At 43.1% G+C, this 21,910-nt stretch overlaps 1 protein-coding gene across 4 annotated transcripts in view; it reads right to left on the bottom strand.

Moving 5' to 3' along the window:
• Window positions 1–21,282, bottom strand: part of Trim24 (tripartite motif containing 24) — a 108,652-nt gene extending 87,370 nt beyond the window's left edge. For 3 of the 4 annotated variants that reach the window (XM_041675498.1, XM_041675499.1, XM_041675500.1), the window contains exon 1: window positions 20,591–21,280. In XM_041675498.1, coding sequence (XP_041531432.1) covers window positions 20,591–20,954 — 364 coding nt within the window. In that variant the 5' untranslated portion in view covers window positions 20,955–21,280. Of the gene's footprint in view, window positions 1–20,590 lie in introns of all 4 variants that reach the window. The other variant, XM_041675501.1, reaches the window with a different exon arrangement.
• Between the last annotated feature and the right edge of the window lie 628 nt (window positions 21,283–21,910).

Below are 21,910 nucleotides of genomic sequence, written 5' to 3'. Positions count from 1 at the left end.
AGAGTAACCAACCAAGCATATCTAATTTGACTTAAGGTCCAATCCATGAGATAGAATTCATACAGACAACTGACCCTGGGTGACCAAGAACTAGAAACCAGACAGCCCGGGGACCTAGGGAAAAACCAAATACTACTGTTCTTAAAAGAAAGTAGCAACAAAATGATTCCTCATGACATTCTGTTATACTCATAGATCAGTAGCACCTTGCTTAACCATCATCAGAGTTCTCCTGAAACAGATGGAAACAAGCCATATAATTAATATACATAGCCCTAATGGGCTATCTCCACCATATCCTCTCCCTCAGGTCTCAGGGAACCCTGTGGAAAAGGCAGCAGAAAGAGCATTAAGAGTCAGAGTGAATGGAGGACACCAAGGAAACAAGGTCCTATATCTAAATCAGCAGGATCAATACACATAGGAACTCACCGAAACTGATACACAGGGTCTGTACTGGTATACACTAGACTGCATTGTAGGAAAGGAATGGGGGACACATGCCCCCAATCCCTAACGCTGAAGCCATCTCTAATTGATAAACATTTGCAAATGAAAATTTAGTTTTCTCCAAGGAAGTCTCACTATGGAAACAAACTACTCTTAAGCTGCTTGTTCAGCAGTAGATGGCCAACAGAAAATTAACTAACAGCATCTTTGGCGGTTCCTTGCCTCATAATGTCCTGCCAGGGCTTTTACTTTACCTTCCTTCTTTCCTTCCTTCTGTCCGTGTATCCACCCATCCATCCATCCATCCATTTACGGAGGCAGTGTTTCTGTGTAGCCCCTAGCTATTCTGGAACTCACTCTGTAGATCAGACTCACCTCTGCCTCCCAAGTGCTGGAATTAAAGGTGTGGCCTTTAAACTGGCCTTTTTAAATTTTATCTTATTTTATTTATGTTTTTTTTCTTCTCTCTTTTTACTCTATAGATCCTCTGAGTATAATATTATGGCTTCCAGTTTAGTGTTTTTATGGGATTCTTAAGTGTTTGAATGAGGGGTCTCTCTGTCTCTATCTGTTTCTTCTGACTTTTCTTGGGCTCTTTGTCTTCTGTTTGCTTTGTCTTATTCTGAAGTTTTTGATTTTCTTATTTTATTATCCCTTAGAAGCCTGTTTTCTAATAAAAGGGGTGGACCCAGATTGGGGGGGTGGGGGTGGGGAGAAGAACTGGGAGGAGTAAGGGAGAGGACACTGTAATCAAGTCATACTATGTGAGGAAAAAAAAACTACTTTCAACGAAAAGAGGAAAAAAAAGAAGTCACATGACAATGAAATCTACAGTAGGAAGGAAATATATAAAGAACATATACCTGTATAGAGATATAGACTCTAGGAATCTCATGGTCTCTTCCTGGTAATATGAGAAGAAATCAGGAGGATAGGTGGGAGCTGCTGAAATCAGCAATTGCCACCAAACATAAGATCCCCAGGGCTCAAGAAAATACAAATCAACAGGAGGATAAGCATTTGAAATTTTTTTTGTTGTTTAGCTGTCCCCCAGCCTGATTTTTTTTATAAACCTTTTTTTTTAAAGATTTATTTCTTTATTATGTATATAACATTCTGCCTCCATGTATGCCCGCATGCCAGAGGAGGGCGCCAGATCTCATTAAAGATGGTTGTGAGCCACCATGTGGTTGCTGGGATTTGAACTCAGGACCCCTGGAAGTGCTCTTAACCACTGAGCCATCTCTCCAGCCCCCATTTGAAAAATTTTTTAAAACTATGTAAAAAAAAAGAAAGTGAGGTAATTTGGTTTATGTTTATGATTTATGCCATTTAAAAAAAAGTATTTTAAGAAGCAGGCAAAAGCATTTTGTCCTAAGTACTGCCATTTTGACTTCAGACTCCATTTTACCTGTAGAGTGAAATAAAGCTCAGGTTCCCAAACCCCAGGGGAGCTGGGAACTTTCCAGTGGCTGACCAACCTCCTCCCCTAAACCATAGAAATAGCCATTATGCATCTTTAGTTTTCTAGAAACATCATGGCTGTTCCTAACAACAGAAAGAACAAATAAATCTGATTGGTTGGACTGAAAGGCTTGCATTGTATGTTAGTTGATAATGATGGAACACACAAGGAAAGTCCCTAATCTTTGATTTGATTGGTGAAAATTATAGCTATAATGTGGAACAAATTGTTTGTGATTTTTTTTTGTGTGTGTGTGTGCTTATAAACCCTGATTTTGCCCCTACTTGGCACTGTCAGGAGAAACAGCATTGTCTCTCTCCTTCCTTGTGGTGCACAACAAACTAGGTATAACAATTTGTATATATATCCTATGTTTAATATGTACCTATTATAGTACTAGTATATCTGGTACATAACAAATTACATAAACATAAAAATATTTAAAAGGATAAAATCTTTGAGATCTCTTAAAATCTTATTTTTTTAATGTGTTTCTGTGGTTTGTATGTGCACCACATGCTTATATGTACCCAAGATGGCCAAAAGAGGGCATCAGCTACATACATGCAGTTGGGCTATCCAATTTGGGTGCCAGGAACCTCAGTCCTTTGCAGGAACAGCAATGACTTTGACCACTGAGTCATCGCTCAAGCTCCCAAGAGATAACATTTTTAAATGTCACGTTAACAATGATAGCTTCTTACTAATTCCAAGCCACCAAATGCACTTAAAGTGTGGTTCCCAAACAAAGAAACTTGCTAGTTTTCAAATTCTTGATCCCATCCCCCCCTTTGGTCACTGCTCCTAAGCTTACAGTGAACTGCTAAAGTGCCTATGAGGTACCTGCTATGTCACTCTAATGCTGCTCTGCCTAGACAAATATTATCATTATCATAGCTGGGATAAGGCCTCAAGGACTGAAAGAAATCAAGGGTGGTAGAAAAACAAACTTATCAATTCCATATAGCTGATACTACAGATAGCAGGTAGGAATTAGTTGTATTGGATGCCTTTAATCCCAGCACTTGGAAAGCAGCAGAGGCAGGCAGATCTCTGAGTTCAAGGTCAGCTTAATATACAGAACAATTCTAGGATAGCCAGAGTTACTCACAAAATGGTTATAGCTTTCTATAGAGCACATATCTCCTTGTCAGCTAATTCTGTATTTAATTCCCAGGAACACCAGGCTGTCATCTACTATGAGCAGCCCTGATTTCTCTGGGCTCTGCTTCTGTAATATCCCAAACTGGTTCAGCTCAACCTTGAGTACAGATCAAATGGAAGAACTCCTTATGTACTTGCTTCACTTTTTCTCTGGGGGGAGGAAGGAACAAACAAACAAACAAACAAACAAAAAGGTTCAGGGTGGTCTTGAACTCATTCTCTAGTTTTAGCCTCAAAATTGCCAGGAAAACAAACCGCATGCACCATCACTTCCTGCCACAATCACTTTCCATGTGTTCTGTACCATGCAATGTACCATGCAAGGCTGCTAAAACTGATGGGCTTTTGTAAGCAACCTCCATATAGGACTTCCCATGAAGTGAGACTACATGTTTTATGACAGAGGCTTAGAAATGGTAAACCACAACCTTAAATCGTTTTATTTAAAAACAATTATCAAGTTCCATAAATCTATTTACCCAAAACACGTATAAATGATAATTTGGGAGTTTGGTAAAGCAAACTAACCAAACAAAACAAAAATAGAGATTATAATATATAAAGACCTGTAACTTCAGGACAACTGTAGTGTTTGATAAGTCAAACATTATGACAGTTATTTTTTTTTCCCTAAACTACACAAAACTACCAATAGAGGTTGTGGCAGCCTCAACTGCTCCCTACAACTGAGAAGTATCACATACCTAAAGTACTAAAGGCCAAACTCAGGGCTGTGCACAGCAAGTGTCCTACCACTGAGTTCAACTCCTAGCCCTTCAATCATTATGTCCAAAGTTAATTTCTAATAAAAAGTTCTATTTTTTCCCTCACCTCAATATATCCATTGTTGTTGTTTTTACTATACACTATGATTCCCCATCTCATCTGAAGACTACTTTTTAGTGTATATCAAAAATGCAGGGCCAGAGAGGAATTTAACTCAGGTAATAACATTTGCCTTAATACGCATGTGTTTGGAGAAAAAACAAGCAAAACCCAAACCAAACCAAACCAAACCCAGGTGTCGTGACTGTAATCCCAGACAGAGGTGGGATGGGGGTGGGAGTGGGGGGTGGTGATCAGAAATCCAGGTGGTAACTGTAACCCCAGGCACAGGGAGAGGATAGAGGGTGCTGAAGGGAAAGAGCCCAAGACAAGATCTCAAAAACAGTAACAAAGACCTCCAAAAACCCTGAGCTGGAGGCTGGAGAGATGGCTCAGAAGAGCAGCACCTATATGTTAGTTCATATATCAATCCCTGCACTCAGGAGACAAGAGATTAATAGTTTAAGGCCATCCATGGCTACATAGAGAGCTGGAGAACATTTCTGGCTACACTGTTAATTCTAGGCTAGTATGGACTACAAAAAAACAAAAACAAAAAACGAACAAACAAAAAACCAAAAATAGTGCCAAAGTAATACTCTAAAAAGAAAAAAAAATCAGGTGGGACCCAAATATCACTAATCACTAAAGAAATTTTAAACTTTACCTCTTTAAATGCTACTAATTAAGAAAATCAACTGCTGGGTATGATGTACATGTCTTTATACCAGCACTCAGAAGGCAGAGGCTAGCAGATCTTCTATGAGTCAGGCCAGTCCGCTCTACAGCTAATTCCAAGACAGCCATGGCTACATAAAGACTCTGCCAAAAAAAGAAGTGGGGGGAAGGGGGAGAAGAGAAGAGTGAAGAGAGAAAAGAAAGAAAAGAAAAATGAACAGAGGGAGCTGGAGTTGGAGAGATGAATTGTACCATAGAGCTATAACAATAAAAACTGCATGGTACTGGCATAAAGACAGACACGGTAATCAAACTGAAGACGTAAACAAGAGTCCACACACTTATGAACACCTGAATTTTGATTAAGAAGCCTGAAAGACATACTGGAAAAGGACAGCATCTTCAGCAAATGACACTGGTAAACTGGTTGGCTTCAGGTAGAATAATCGAAATAGATCCATACTTATCACCACCCTGCATAGAACTCAAGTCCAAATGGATCAAACACCTCAACATAAGGCCAGATACACTGACTCTGAAAGAAAAGAGAGTGGGAAATGGTCTTAAACTCATTGGCACAGAAAGGACTTTCTGCACAGAACACCATTAGCACAGGCATTAGGAAAAATTAATAAAGTGACCTCATGAAGTAACTCAGACCCCAAAAGACCAATCTGTTTTCACTTATATGTGAATATCAGCTTTTACGCTTTCAATACGTGTGCTACAATCTGAATAACCACCAAGCTGAGGGACTTAAGTAAAGGACCAAGGAGGGAGGAAAGGATCACCAGAAGAAGGAGAAAATAAAATGAAGTGTTATGGAAAGGTAAAGGGGAAACTGGAATAGGATTAAATAGGGAGGGAGATGGGAGAAGGATGAAAGAGGGACTACAGAGAGAAACAACTAATATCAGAAAAATCATATGGAAACCTACTATTATAGAATAGTGGTTTCAACCTGTGGGTTGCGACCCCTTTGGGGGGTTGAACCACTCTTTCACAGGGATCACCTAAGACTATTGCAAAACAGATATTTACATTATAATTCATAACAGTAGCAAAATTACAATTCTGAAGTAGCAAGGAAAATAATTTTATGGTTGGGGGGGTCACCACAAGATGAGGAACTTTATTAAAGTGTCTAAGTAAAAGGAAGGGTGAGAAACACTGCTATAGAAGCTTCTGAAAATATATACATATATGTAAGAAATCTAAGTGAAATCACCAAATAATAGGGGAGAGAATGCTCCAACAAGATACATCAAAATGTCCCAAAATGCCAAGTGAAATCTCCAGTGTCAGGAATGGGTTACATGGTGCCAAATCATTGGCCAAAGGCGTCCCATGGAACAACCCCTCAGCCTAAGCATCACTTGCTCTTGCCAAGGTTTGGTTCCTCTCTACAACCTGATGGTAAGGCCTCTAGCTGAAAACAACACTTAACTTATGTCATTGAACATGGAAAAATCTAGCAGGTGTCTAACTAGATATTTCATCCCTACTGACTAGCATTCCTGGTCTTGGCACTCTGAATGGAAACAGAGGAGAAAGGTCATTGATCATTAATATCATCCAGCTACAAACCATTTAACCTATAAGAATGACCTATCCACAATATATATACTGTTGTAATATGACACCTATGTTATGACAGAAACCAACGTTAAATACTTTTTGATTGTATTTAAATCCCATTCCACGAGGTAGAATTCATACCCAATATAGCTAAAGTGATCAGGAATATGAATCTAGATAGGTCATGTGCCTAGGGGAAGGCCTAGTACTACTATTCTGCTAAAGGAACACAACAATTAAAATGACTCCTAATGATATACTGCTATACTCATAAATCAGTACCTCCTTCAACCCACATCAGAAAGGCTTCTTGTAATCTATGGGGATTAACACAGAGTACTAAACTGGACAACGTACAGAAAGTGACTTTGAATCCCTCAGTCCTAAACGGAATGACTTCATCAAATCCTTCTCCTCAAGGCTCAGGGATCTATGCAGGAGAAGAGACTGTAAAAGCTGAAAGATTGTAAGTGCCAGAGGTGACAGATGACTCCAAGTGTCATCTATACACAACAGGACTGATGCACATATGAACTCAGTGACTGTGGCAGCACCCACAAAACCTTTACAGGGTCAAGTAAGATGGGATCCCACTTTAAACAAGAAGCTATTTACAACTGGTATCTGCTGGCAAAGGGAAAAATCAGTTTTCTCCAATGGAACATCCCTGGGTATATCAAGCATGCCCAGGAGTAACTGGCCAACACAACATGAACTCCATGTTTTTGTTGTTAATATTCTTATTTTTTTATGGACTTTTTGCTTCATTTTTGTATTCTTTGTTGTTGTACATGACTTTTATTTTTAATTTGTTTGATGTTTTGGTTTTTATTGTGCTTTGAAAGAGAAAGAAAGAACATACAGTTGGTTGGGTAGGAAGGTGGGATCTGGGTGGAGTTTAGGAGGTAAAAAAACATGATCAAAATAAAAAGCCAAAGCACTTGGGTGTGTGTGTGGGGGGGGATTCTGCTATGACTCTGTAGCACAAGTAATAAAAATACAGAGACAAATATTGGGGTTCAACCTGAAGATCAGAAAAGCAAAGCAGTCAAGCCACTAGAGAGCTCTTACCTCTAAGAAATCCTCAGACTGAAAGAGAGCAAGGTCCTGTCTCATCCAGGTCTTATATTCCTCTCTAGGGCTGGGGTTAAAGGCATGTAACACCATTGCCAGGCCTCTAGGGGCTTAGTTTTATTATCTTCAGGCAAGCTTTATTTATAAAACATAAAAATCACATCACTATAATGACTCAACTCCAAGGAACTAACATTAGTTAATAGATCAACTCCCCAACTGTGTCTATATTGTAAATTGTCAGTTAACAAAATTGGGAGGGTTCCAGCACAGCTCAGTAGTAGAATGCTAGCCTAGCATTCAAGAGAGACTGGGCTACTCTCTCAACACTGCAAAATTAAAAGTCTTAGAGGTGGGAGAACACTGATGGGACTGGAGAGATAGATGCCTCATCAGTTAAGAGGGCCTGCTACTCCTTTAAAGATTGGTTCCTAGCACCCATCAGCAACTCACAACTGCTTGTAACTACAGCTCCAAGGGATCTGACAGCCTCTTCTGGCCTCTACAGGTACTCACACACGCTACACATTCACAGATACACATATACACATATTTTTTAAATGAATACAAAATTTTCAAAACAAAATTAGCAAAACTTAACAAACATGGATTAAATTTTTGTATTTTTCTCTTCCTAGACAAATAGTCTGACCCCTGTCAAAAGCATGCTTTTTATTCTTTAGAAGTAGCTCTTAATAGTTTACTATTCTGGTGGGCTGGATAGCATGTCACCAACATGTCAGCATTTCTCCATGGTTTTAGTTTTCCAATCTAATATTCCAGAGAAAAACTAAACTCTTAACTCTTTTTTTACATAAAACAAATGGATACTAAGAAAATTACAGTGAACCAGGTATGGCTCACTTGTGACCCTAGCACTTGGGAGGCAGAGCAGAATGACTACCACAAGTTTAACCTACAGAGAGACCCTGTCTCAAACACAACAAAAGGACAGTCAAGACTGTGGTGGTTATCTTGTTCTTTTGTGGTCATTCATCCCTGTTTCCTTTTTAAAAGTACCCTTAGAAAAGCAATTTAGATGAGGGTTCTAGAGAAGTGATTATAATGTTAGTTTAGTGATAAATATAACTGTCTAACTTCTATTGTTGATACTTTTTTTAAAAAAAATATTTTATGTGCATGGGTGTTCTGGATGCATATATTTATGTACACATGCACACAGTTGTCTGCAGAGGCCAGAAGGTGTCATGAGATCCCCTGGAGCTAAAGTTAAAGACTTCTATGAACTGCCTTATGGGTCCTGGGAATTGAACTCAGGTCCCACAAAAAGAGTAGCCAGCACTCTTAACCACTGAACCATCTCTCTCTAGTCCCTACTGTTGGTGGTTTTATGTTTTACTTAGTAAAACTATGAGTCTGAAGTGTGGCACAGTCTTATGTCAGCACTTGGGAGGTAGAAGATAAAGAATCTGAGACCAGCCTGAGCTGTGGAATAATTCTTTTGTATACTGTGAATATATATTACTCTCATTGGTTACTAAAGAAGCTGACTGGCCAATAGCTGAACAGGACAAGATTAGATGAGCCAAACTAAGAATGCTTTTGATAGTATTCTGACAAAGCTAGCTTGGAGTCAGAGGGTGGAGCCACTTACTAGCCAACCAAAATTAACCACAGCGGTCTGGAGGACTGTAGGCAGATAGGAAACAGGAAGTAGTAAGGTAGGGCTGAAAGAAGATCTCAGCCTTTTTGAAGGAAGGAATGGAAGAGTTAGGAAGTCACTGGTGGCTGCTCCCCTGCTTCTCTGATCTTTCACAGTTTCACTCTGATATCTGACTTCTGATGTTATATTGATAAAGAATAATAAGATTAGGTAACATTTCATCCTTCTGGGGTCTTTGATGGAGTTAAATACTAAATAGTAAAACTTATAATTTTCCTTAGTTATAATAAAAAAGTAAATTAGGTATAAAACTTTAGACTCACTAAGCTAGATTAATAAGAATAATTTCTCTAATTTTGCCATATGCAAATAGACTGGATATTGTAACTGTAATTCCTTAATTGTTTTGTTGAAAAGTTAAACCTTTCTTTTTAATTGGACAAAAAGGGGGAAATGTTGTGGATTAATCCTTCTATACACTGTTAATATGAATCACTCTTATTGGTTAATAAAGAAGGCGACAGGTCAGTAGCTGAACAGAATCAAGTTAGGCTGATCCTGAGAATGCTGGGAAGAGGAAGAGCAGAGTCTGGAGTTACCAGCCAGATGCAGAGGTAGCAGGAGATGAATGTGCCATGCTAAAGATACCGCCATGTGGCAGAGCATAAATATAGAATATGGGTTAACTTAATGTAAGAGCTAGTTAATAATTAGCCTGAGATAATGTCAAACATTTATAATTAATATAAGCCTTGGTATGTTTATCTGGGAGCTGCTGGTGGGACAGAAAATTGTGACAATAGATATTATTTGATGCATGACACTTATACTTAGAAATTCGTGAGAAAAATAATGTTAATGAAGTAAACCTTATTTCAAGCATATGAAGGACTCACTAAGTTCTAGAACACCAGTTCTGGGGGTTCTTGACCTTCTTCTGGCCTCAGTGGTCACTGTATGCATAGAGTGCATAATTATCCTCTTAGGGCCTCCAACGGCATCAAGCATGAAAGACAAAAAAACAACCATGCAAAAAAAAAATATTTTTAAGTAAGAGTTTGAAAGAAGAGAACCTACATGGCCACACAATGCTGGTTCTAGAAGCAATCATCACTAAATAAAAATCTCAGTCCTAGGGTTTTGAGATGGCTCTGCTATTTTTGCCAAAGAGGGCCAAATGGACAATAATTTGACTCTTAGCACCCTTACTGGACAGATCATTGTCATTTGTAATTCTAGTTTGAAGGATCCAATACCTTCTTCTAGCCTCTGCAAGCATTGTACTCTTAGACACACACCCACAAAGAGACACACTCATATAGAAATCCTCCCCAAATATATGCTCTTGCTGTTCCTCTAGGTTGCACACCAGCTGTAGATAATAATGCTAGGCCAGCTTTGGTGGTATATGCTTTTAATCCCAGCAATTTGGGAGGCAGAGGTAGGTGGATCTCTGTGAGTTCCAGGGTAGCCAGAGCTACGTAGAGACCCTGTCTCCAAATATATAAATACATAAATAAATAAAAGGGAGGCAACACAGCAACAACAAAACCTCTACTACTGATGACACCACACACTTGAGTTCCAAGACATAAGAAAAATCAAGCTGGAATTGAGCTAGAAACTTCCTCCCTTTCTGTCTAGGCTTTCAAGTACCAGAAAGTGCTCTAAAGGCTGTTGGGGTGGGGGTGGGGGAGATTAAGAGTCTCACTGAGCTGTGAACTCTACAAACTACAATATTAATTTGCCTGGAAAAATGCCCAATTGCAATCGTGGCATGACTGTTCTAAGGGTAACCAACTGCCTTCTGTTAGGATTTGAGGCATATCCCTTAAGATGGAATCTATGCCTCCTAATACTGGAAGCCTACTAAAAATTCATCCTTGCCGGGCGGTGGTGGCGCACGCCTTTAATCCCAGCACTCGGGAGGCAGAGGCAGGCGGATCTCTGTGAGTTCGAGACCAGCCTGGTCTACAGAGCTAGTTCCAGGACAGGCTCCAAAGCCACAGAGAAACCCTGTCTCGAAAAAAACAATAAATAAATAAATAAATAAAAATTCATCCTTGTTAGGTGTGATACCACATGTATTTACTCCCAGCACTTGGGAAGCCAAGGCAGGTGGATCTCTGTATGTTCAAGACCAGGCAAGTTTATAGAGTAAGACTCCATCTCAAAACAAAACCAAAACCACCCATACTTGGGTAAATCATAAACCCAAAGAAGTATGGAGCACTTACTATTCTTGGTTAGTAAATAGCCATAGTGTAAAAGTGGCTCCTTATATCCTATCTATAGAAACAAGTGCTACTTAGTCTTAATCAAAGAAGACCGCAGTGAACCATAGTGCATAAAGACTCAGAGCTGCAGAAGAATATAAGTATAAATGATGGGCAAGGGTTCAGCCCTAAACAAGACATTTATATCACCCACTCTAAACTTTAAAGAACACCAAGGAAAAAGGGTGGAAAAATTCAAGAGTTAGAAAACAGAAATCCTGCAAAATGCATAGACATGGCCAGAAACTAACAGCAGCTGTAGTTACAGGTACGGGACTAGACCTATCAACAGCCAACCACGAATGAGAGAGGAACCCAGGAACCCCTACGCTTTCTGCTACTATTGACTACTGACAATTCTAGAAATGGAAAGTTATCTTCAGTTGCGTACTTACTAGTGAGCCCACAAACCCATGGCCACAAAGATGTTCCTTGGTTAAATCCAATGGGTTACAAAACAATACAGAAAGTCATAAACATGGGAAAGAGACTTGTAGAAAAGAAGGGAGACTGACAGGGATTAGAGGCAGGTAACAACAAAAAAACCCTTGGGCTGGTAAGATGGCTGAGTAGGAAAGGTGCTTGGCGCCAAGCCTGGTTATGAGGGATCTCAATCCTCCTGAGACTACATAATGGGAGGGGAAAACTTCCAAATGTAAGTCACGGGAGATGCAAGAACACAAAATGTTAAAACTAACAAAATCTTTAATAGCTAGATATTGTGGTTCACAGCTGTAATCCTAGCTAGCAGTTGTGAGTCTGGGGCAGGAAGATCAATCACTACAGATCCAATCAAGGGCAGCCTGGGCTAGAAAAAACTTACTTTAAATAATAAGTAACCTTAACCCTTTACACAGGGGTTCATTTTGTCTTTTCCTTAGTATAAAAACATATTTTTATTTAAACGTTTCCTTTTCTTTTCACTTGTTTGTTTCTGACATGGTTTCTCTGTGATAACAATTCTGGCTGTCCTGAAACTCACTCTGTAGACCACGCACACGTTATACATACATACATACAAGCAAAACACACATTAAGAAGAACACGGGGGAGGGAGAATAAAAAGAAACCTTAAAATGTGCCTAAGAATTAAGAACTGGTGGCTTCATGGTAATGTGTGATTTTATTCACAAGGCTTATTCCCCAGCATAAGTATTACATACACATAGAACTTAAGAACTAAGACTTATCTGGGCCTGATAGAGCATGCCATGCCTTTGAAACCAACACTCAGAAGGCAGAGGCCAGTCAGGGTTTACATAGTGAGTCGTATCTCAAAAACAAGCAAGAAATAAGATTTTCCAGATAGTGTTGGTGCATGCCTTTAATTCCAGCACTCAGGAAGCAGAGGCAGGCGGCTCTCTCATGAGTTCAAGGCCAGCCTGGTCTATAAAATGAGTTCTAATACAGCCAGGACTACACAGAGACACCCTGTCTCGAAAAACAAACAGAAGAATAAGATTTAAGTTATACTTTACTACCTTTCCAGTAAAGAAGCCTCTTTGAAACAAATTACAATGAATGATCGGATATTCCACCTTACCTGCAACCTAATAAAGTAGCCCAAGTTTCTTTCACAGATGGCGAGCAAGGGCAAGTAACTCAAGGATCAGACAAATGGGCAGTTTATTATGAATAACAATAGCATAAACTTGAGTATTCTGTGAGACGGTAAGGGTGTGCAGAGGTTCCTCCATTTAGTAACTTTGCAGAAGCCATTTTAGGTTTGACTAGAATTTGACCTCCTTGGCAGAAAGCCCAGTGGAAAATTACTAAACTCAATTCTAGGAACTTGAGACCAAGATGCCCCAGCTAATTTATGCCTGGTCCATCTCTTCAGATGTTCTGACTGGACCAATGAGAAATGTGAAAGGGGCTACAGAAAATGGTTCTCTGTGGAGGAGAGGCCAGGAGGTTGATGCTTTCTCTCCTGCTTACACACTGAGTGCCTCTGGCTATGGGGAGGCCAGACAGGCTTTGTCTGAGGCTGTGAGGCCATTATCTGCTCTCCCCTTGAGGGAAGTGAAGTGGTCCCTTTCTCCACCAGTGATTTATATAATCAAGAAGACCCAAAACCCTCCCTTTTAGGACAGGACTTCATCAGTCTGTCGGAGACTTTATACACACAAGATGACTTGGGGTAATTGCCAGGACCTCCTGGCTACCCTGACTATAGCCAAGGATACCCAAATCTGGCTGAAAAGCAGTAGGTTCTGGGGCTGGGTAGATGTACTGTAAAAATGGACTTTGCAAACTCCATTTTAAAGAAGGGGTTTCATCTTAGGCTATATAATGAGCAGGGGAGAGGGGCTGATCTCAGCTCTAGAAATATGCTGCAATAGCGGATATTGAAGGAATACCCTAAGAAATCACCAATTAAGGAGCAGAGTCATAAAATTTAATGAGGTCCAGATGTTCCTAGGAGACATCCTGTCCTTGAAGATACCTTGCCAGTAATTTATAGCTGTTAGTGTTTTACGTCCCAAAACTGACCAATGGCTTCAGAAACTACCTTATCCTATGCCCTACTTACCCAATCCCAAGATGATAGGACATGAACTCCCCTGATTATGGCGTTTCCCCTTTAAAAGTTCTCTCTTCCCCAGGTTCATGGCCATACTATGCTGGGGTGCTGAAAAGGGGTGATTCTAACTCAAGTTTTTACGTTAAAGACCCTCATGGAACTTGCACTGGAAACCAGGCTCTGTGAATTCATTTGGGGGTCCATAATTTAGGCGTAACAGGACACTTCCCAAAGTAGAGAACCTTCTACTTTGTGAACCGTCCCATCAACTGGACTCAGTTGGGACTCTAATACCAATGAAGGTAAGGAGGTACTGGAAACTTCTTGCCAAACATCATTGTGAGGATTAAAAGTGGCAGCCATAAAACCTACCAACTTATCCAAGGTAAGTCAGGATACTCAAGAATCTGATGACAAAATTGCCTGCTGAGTTACTGGAAAGGCCCTGTGAGGCATAGAGGTTGTTTACCTCCATAAACCTGGATGCCCCAGATAACTGGTGAGCCACTAATATTACTGTTGTCATGCAATTGTTCCCAAATAAGAAGGAAGTTGCAGAAATTAGAGGGTGTGATAGTATAAATGTAATTGGCCCCCATAGGCCCATAGGGAGTGGCAATATTAGAAGGTGAGGCTTTGTTGGAGTAGGTGTGGCCTTTTTGGCTGAAGTGTGTCACTGCAGAGGTTTCATATGCTCAAGATACTGCTCAGTGTCTGAATCTTGTTGCCTTCTGAGCAAGATGTAGCCAGTACAATGTCTGCTGATGCTCCCCACCATGATGATAATCGACTGAGCCTTTGAACTGTAAGCTGCCACCTCAATTAAATGTTTTCTTTTATAAGAGTTGCTGTGATGGTGTCTCTTCACGGCAACAGAAATCCTAACTAAGACAAAGGGATTTGAAGGGATGAACAGATGTCAACTTTTCAAAGATAGGAAAATAAGCTCTCCCATGTGGTGATGGCTGCCCTTAGAGAAACAGATGAGAGGAAACAGACCAGGAGAAAGGATTAAAAAACTCACCAACATTGTTTGATGAAGCTCCAAGAATGGAATTTAGACAAAAATATCCATAAAGCAGTGTATACTCCAGTGTATAGATGACCTCCTCATATCTTTGGCCATTGAGGAGGAATGTAGACAGGCAACAGAAGGCCTTTAGAATCCCTCCAAGCCCTAGGGTACAGAGTCTCAACCAAGAAGGTTCAGCTGTGTATCCCTCAGGTCGTATAACTAACTAGGCTACAACCTAGAGGAAGGAAAGCATTTGCTGTCTTACAATGTATTTCAGCCATCCTGCAAATCCTTGCTCCCATATCGAGAAAACAAGTACAGGAATTCCTAGGGGAATTGGGTATTACAGGTTACGAAAATGGATTTGCTGAGATAACCAAGTCCTTTTATGTCAGCACAAGAGGCACAAAACTTTTGGAATGAACTGAGACTAAACAGAGGGCCTTCTTGAAGTCTTGAAAAAGGTCCCTGGCCCTTCCAGATGTTTACTAAGCCCTTCTACTTGTGGATGTGGATGGAGCTGGAGGCATTCCCAAAGGGGACCTCATGAAAACTCTGGGACCCTGGAAAAGACTGGTGGCCTATTTGTCCAAGAGACTTGATCCAGTTGCCGCTGGATGACCAGCATGTATAAGAGATATAGTTGCCGCCGGGCGGTGGTGGCGCACGCCTTTAATCCCAGCACTCGGGAGGCAGAGGCAGGCGGATCTCTTTGAGTTCGAGACCAGCCTGGTCTACAAGAGCTAGTTCCAGGACAGGCTCCAAAACCACAGAGAAACCCTGTCTCGAAAAACCAAAAAATAAAAAAAAATAAAAAATAAAAAAAGAGATATAGTTGCCACCACCCTGCTGGTAAAAGCAGCTGACAAATTAACTTTACTTAGGGCAGGAACTGTTCCTGGCAACCCCAAATTCTATTGATGCCCTCTTGGGGAACCCAAAAGATATCTAATGCCTGGAGTGGCGTGAGGGGACCCAATACAAAGTCCTGCTTCTGGATCAACCCTGCATGTCAGCCCTCGACTCAGTCTCCTGTGGGATGATGACTGGACAGAACCTCTGCATGACTGTCTTGAAGTGATAGACTGTGACAAACTTAATCTAGTCTGTCAGGCCTGATCTGACTAATGTCCCATTGGTGACACCAGATGGGAGCAGTTTCCTTCAAGATGATATCAGGTATGGAGGAGTAGCAGTAGTGTAGTGACCCAAGACAAGACTATCTAGGCACAATCTTTAAGTAGGAGAACCTCAGCTCAACAAGCTGAGCTTATATTTTTGACCCAAGCATTCTACTGGGGGAAAGACTATGCTGTCACCATACACACTGACAGGCAATATGCTTTCACCATGGCCCAGGGAAAAGAGAACTTTTTCATCAGAAAAAGTAACCAAAAACAGAGAAGAAATCTTAGCCCTATTAGAAGCTATCTAGTTACCCAAGAGGGTAGCCACTGTCCATTGCAAAGGACAGCACAAAGGAGATTCCACAGAAACCAGAGATAATAGAGCAGCTGACTTGGCTGCCCAGGAAGTAGCCCTCGAAGCATTAGGGCCTCTCCAGGTCTTAGATGTCCTGCCAGAGCCCAGCTTATGAGACCACTCATAATGCACACCAGCAGAGACTGACTCTGAAAACAAGAACTAGCCATACAGGATAAAGGATGGTAGGTGTTGCTGAATGGCAGATCCATCCTTCCCATGAGTTTGGGAAGGTGATGGGTTATGGACCTCCACCAAGCCACCCACCTAGGAGTCACGAAAACTGTTGAATTCCTCAGACCCAGGGATTGTGTTCCCAATTTGAAAGTTTAATTAAATACACCACTTTAGATGTGCCACTTGTACTCAGGCAAACCGCAACAGGAGAAGATCCCACAGAGGATCCAGGCTTGAGGAAATGAGTCTGGGGAACATTTGGAGTTGGACTTATTTTGGCTATAAATATTTGCTGGTGTCTGTAGACACCTTCTCAAGATGGCCCACCCTACCCAAACAGAGAGTGCTCCAATAGTTACTAAGAAACTTCTTCAAAAAATATATCCTAGGTTGAACTGCCCCTAGCTTTGGGGGTCCAGCAATAACCTTGCCAAAGAGTCTGAAATTCTGAGAAAGGTATTAATTGGAAATTGTATTGTGAATATAGGTTAGCGCTCAGGTCAGGCAGAAAGAATGAACAAAACTCTTAAAGAGACTCCGACTAAACTGATCCTGGAAACGGGTGATCCTCCCTTTGCCCTGCTCAGGGCCCACTGTACGCCTTACTAGAAGGGAATTACTTCTTTTTGAAATTACGTTTGGGGAACTACTTCCCATCTTCCCCAAATCCTGAGCTATTCTCCAAACAGAAATGTCTAATCATTCCCTTCTCAAATACTGGTAGGCTTAGCAGGGACTTGCCAGGTCATTGACCAGACTGTGAAGAATCTGCCCACCAGTTCCCACCAGACTTGGTTTGGATAAAGGACCCTGGAAACTGAAACTGTATGGAAGAGACTCTATCCAGCCATCCTCACCACTCCAACTGTAGTCCAGCCAGGCGGTGGTGGCGCACGCCTTTAATCCCAGCACTCCCGGAGACAGAGGTAGGCGGATCTCTGTGAGTTCGAGACCAGCCTGGTATACAAGAGCTATTTCCAAAAAAAAAAAAAAAAAGCTAGTTCCAGGACAGGCTCCAAAGCTACAGAGAAACCCTGTCTCGAAAAACCAAAATAAGTAAATAAATTAATTAATAATAAAAACTAATCCAACTGCAGTACAAGTAGCTGGTGTCATCCCTTGGAGTCATCACTCCAAACTAAAAAATAGAGCCACTAAGTAAGGTCAATGACAGATGGACTGTCTGTCACTTGGACCTCAGACTCCTTAAGACTCCTCAGACTGACCAGTTTACTAACTCAGGATACACTATTCCTATCAGCCCCAAACATAGACATGGGAACTCAGAAAAATCAGGGATAAGGCTCTCTCATGTCCCTTCCAGGGTTAAAACAATATGAATCTATCAGGTTGTGAAGACTAGCTAGAAAAAAGGCCTTCAGGAATTACAAATTTTATACATACCCTACTAATGTTGCCCTGCCAAGGACAATGTCCTTGCATACTGTCTACCTGCATATTGTCCTCAAGTTATAATCTTGCTGATTCTTCACCTTACTATAGGCTTGCTCAAACACCCAATGAACCAATATTTGCCCAGAAGACAGCATATTCTTTCACACCCCTGAAGCTCCCTACCTGACTTGCTCCACGTGCCTCCTCTAACTCACTGAAAAGTCACACCCCTGGGGGCTGGAGAGATGGCTCAGAGGTTAAGAGCATTGCCTGCTCTTCCAAAGGTCCTGAGTTCAATTCCCAGCAACCACATGGTGGCTCACAACCATCTGTAATGGGGTCTGGTGCCCTCTTCTGGCCTGCAGGCATACACAGAGACAGAATATTGTATACATAATAAATAAATAGATAGATAGATAAATATTTTTAAAAAAAGTCACACCCCTAACTCTATATATACTGGTCTATGTTATCCTGTACATATATGAGAGGAAAGTTCAACCTGGCCTTGTCTCAATGTTAAAGGTTAAACAGGTTCCAATTCTAGTAGGGACAGGAACAGCCAGTGCAGCTGCCATAGGCACCTTAGCCTTGATTGTCAGGAATCAAAACTTTAGGGAACTCAGTTCCCAGATACTCTCAGACTTACATCATTTGAAGAAATCTATTTCTAGGCTAGACAGCCAAGTTGCCTCCCTTGCAGAGGTAGTCCTACAGATCTACCTTTTTTATGAAACATGGCAAGGTTTTGGGAGAAGCTTGCAGTTTCTGTGCCAACCAATCAGGGATAATTAGGAAAACCTTGCCGTGGTCAGGGAAAACCTTAAAGGGAGACACAGATCAGATAATAGTTATCAGTTCCTTGTTTACCTGGTCCCCGGTCCCCAAGGATGACCACCCTACTGTCAGCATTAGCCTGTTGATTCTTACTCTGATTCAGCTAACTGTGGGACCCTGCATCCTCAACTTCATGGCCAATATATCAGAAAATAAACTGTTAAGCTACTGGCTCTTAAACCAGCCATGCCCGGGCTAGAACAGGTCAAGTCACTGTTTCAACTCATGCCCACAGAACCAACCAGGGAAGGTGACAGGGCAAGATAATGCAGAGGTTCCTCTAAATCTTGTATTATTGCTCAGGCCATTTGGGGCTTACTAGAGTTTGGCCTCCTTTTGAAGAATCTTGTGGAAAATTACCAAACTCTTCTAAGAACCTGATGTCAAGATGCCCAGCTAACTTATGTTGGCTTCTGTTAAACTGTCTGCTTGTGCAAAGCTCCTCCTCCAGCAAACTGCTTATCTCAGCTTCTGTGAACCCGCTTGTTTGTACTACCCCCCCCCCACGCCCCTCAACTGCCAGGCAAGGTAACACGATGTGGTTTTTGCCTTTAAAAGCTGCTTGCTCAGCTGGGCAGTCTTTAAGCCCAACACTTGGGAGACTGAGGCAGGCAGATCTCTGAGTCAGAGGCTCCAAAGCAACACAGAGAAATCCTGTCTCGAGAGGGAGAGAAAAAAAAAAAGCTCTTTGCGCTATAAAGCAGTGGTTCTCAACCTTCCTAATGCTGTAACTCTCTAATACCGTTCACCATGTTGTGGGAACCCCCCAACCACAAAATGCTTTTGTAGCTACTCCCTAAGTCTAAGTTTGCTACTGTTATAAATTATAATGCGACCCCTATGAAAGGGTAGTAAGGGCGGGAGATCTTAACTCACAGGTTGAGAACACAGGTTATATTTGCACCCTGAATACCTAGGTGTAGTCCCAGTCAACTGATATAAAAGCCTTCAATTGCCTATAGATTATGTCTGAGTGGTCTCTGGTGGGCTCCGCATAACAATAGAGACCCATAGAAAATAGTTTCCTATAACTAAAGACTGTTCTAAGATCTAAGTGAGTCTAAGACAACAATCCAAGCCCGCAATTGCATCCCGACCTAGTGTAATTATTTAACTTATTAACTCAAAGCAGTTATTCCCAAGCAGATGTTAAAAGTGACTAGCCATTAGGTGTGATGGCTCATGCCTGTGCCCCTCATGCTCCTCACTCTGGAGAGGCTGGGGCGGGAAGACTGCTAGTTGTGAACAAGTCTGGGCTGCTACAAAAGCCAAACAAAACACACACACACACACACACACACACACACACACCAGCAAACAAAAATCCACGAACAGAAACAGATTTCTTTTTTTCCCGTTACTTCGTATTTCTAAAAGACATCAATCTGCCCAAATATTTGCAGTATTAAAAGTTAAAAGCTTCAAGCGTTCTCACAAATAAAAACATTGTTCTTTAAATGCTTTAAACCTGTTAACATAAGCAATGGGAAGTACCTGTCAAAAACTAATTACTCAGTAACACCACAAAAGAGAAAGTAACTTCCAACTACAGTGTACAAAACACTTTGGAAGTCTATTTACTTTCTGTCCTTTATAGTGTCGCTCAAAATAAGATCTCCGAAAGCGGCAGACAACAAAACTCCTTCTCCCGGTTCCTTTGTCCCCCAACGGAGGGGCTAGAGGAGAGGAAACTCATTAAGGTAAAGGAGCCCCGAACGCACAAGATTCGAAACGGCCACCAATCTGCAATCAATCATCAAAGAAACTCTCCATCACTTCATCTCCATCCGTCCCTCCCCCTCCTCTCCCGGTGCTCGCAGAACCCGGGTGGACACAAGCTGATCCGGATCATAGGCACCCGGACAAAGCTTCGCCGAGGCAGCGGGGAGCTGCAAACTCGCCGCAGTCGTCAGAGCGCCTCAAAAGTGAGGGACCGCCAAGTCGCTCGGCCAGCCGGGGGCCCTCTTCTCTCCTCCCCAGTCGCGAGACAGCGGGTCGCGCCCGCCACCTCGCGGGCCCCTCTCACCTTGGGTAGCGAATGGCGAAGGACCACCGGCCGGGGAGCCCGGGGCGGGGGCGGGGACGGGCGCGGGTGGAGGGGTCTCTGCCGAGCCCAGCGCGGGCGCCGTCAGCATGAGGTAGCGCTGGGGCGCGGGCAGGCAGCGCTGGCAGAACGAGTGCAGGCAGGGCAGCAGCTTGGGCGCTCGGCTCTGGATGTTCTGGTGGCACACGGCGCAAGTGTCCAACAGGTTGAGCCGGGCTGCCTCGCCGCCGTTCTCGGAGTCCGGGCCCTGCCGGCTCTCGGCCTCGTTCTCCCCGCTCGGTGCAGCCGCTGCGGGGCCCCCGGTCGGAGCCGCCGCCGCGGCCGCCTTCTCCACAGCCACCTCCATTGTCCTGCGGCCGCCGCCGGGGAAGCGGGAGCGCGCTCACCGCCCGCCGCCCCCGACGACCTCCGCCGCCTCCCCGCTTCTCCTCCTCAAGAGAGGCCGCGCGGACTCGCGGAGGGAGCGCAGGGAGGAAGCCGCCACCCGAGTGGCGCGGCCGGAAGGCGCGGAGCTGTCAACGGGGACCGGTTCCCGTACCGCGACGCCGCCGCGCGGGCCGGCAGGCAAACCGCCGCCGAGACGCTCGAAGCCGCCCAGCGCGCCCTCCCGCGCCCAGCAGCCTTTCTCTCGGGCCCCTTGGACCACCGCGGGCCCCGCCCCCACCTCCCTCTCCCAGCAACCGCGGCGACAGCCAGCGGCGCGCCAGCCAATGGCCGCCGCGCCTGCCCGGGGGGCGGGGCCTGCGGGAGCCCGCGAGGCTCGGACGGCCCCCCGCGGGAGGCTGGGAGTGGGCGGGGCCAGCCCCGCTCCGGACGCCGAGGGCCGCGGCCGCTGATTGGCTCGCTGTGTGTGTCTCTGTTCTGAAGATAGTAAAGGGATCGTTTGTTAAGGAGCCGGAGCAGGCGCCTGGTTCGGCCCGCAGCTGTGGCCCCGCCTAAGGGGCGGGGCTCTCCACCTTGTCTCCCAGCCTGGTTAATTAAGAAACTGCTTGGAAAACTGCTCTTACTACTCCAGACAGGAACCTTGAGAGGAGAGTAGATCGTGGGAGGGTCATGGGAGGAGGAAGGAGTAGTAAATAACGTGCAAATGAGAAAAGAACCAAAACACGTTGTGCAAGCCAAGCACACAGACATTGTGTGAAAGGGGAGCGTGCAGGCAGCTTGAATTTTTTGTGGCCCTGAATTCGTCTCTTTGAAGAATGAATGAGATTGAAGTATAGGGAGAGAAATTGCAAAAACGTCGGAATTTTAAAAAAACTACCCCGATGGAAAAAGGTGAAATTAATGTTGCTTCTTAAATTA

The sequence above is a fragment of the Microtus oregoni genome, unplaced genomic scaffold (assembly GCF_018167655.1).
Source record: "Microtus oregoni isolate MIOR12 unplaced genomic scaffold, Mior012 000026F_ref0000081, whole genome shotgun sequence".
Classification (NCBI taxonomy): domain Eukaryota; kingdom Metazoa; phylum Chordata; class Mammalia; order Rodentia; family Cricetidae; genus Microtus; species Microtus oregoni.
Note: the sequence above shows the minus strand (reverse complement) of the source record. Positions and strands in the feature narration are given on the sequence as shown.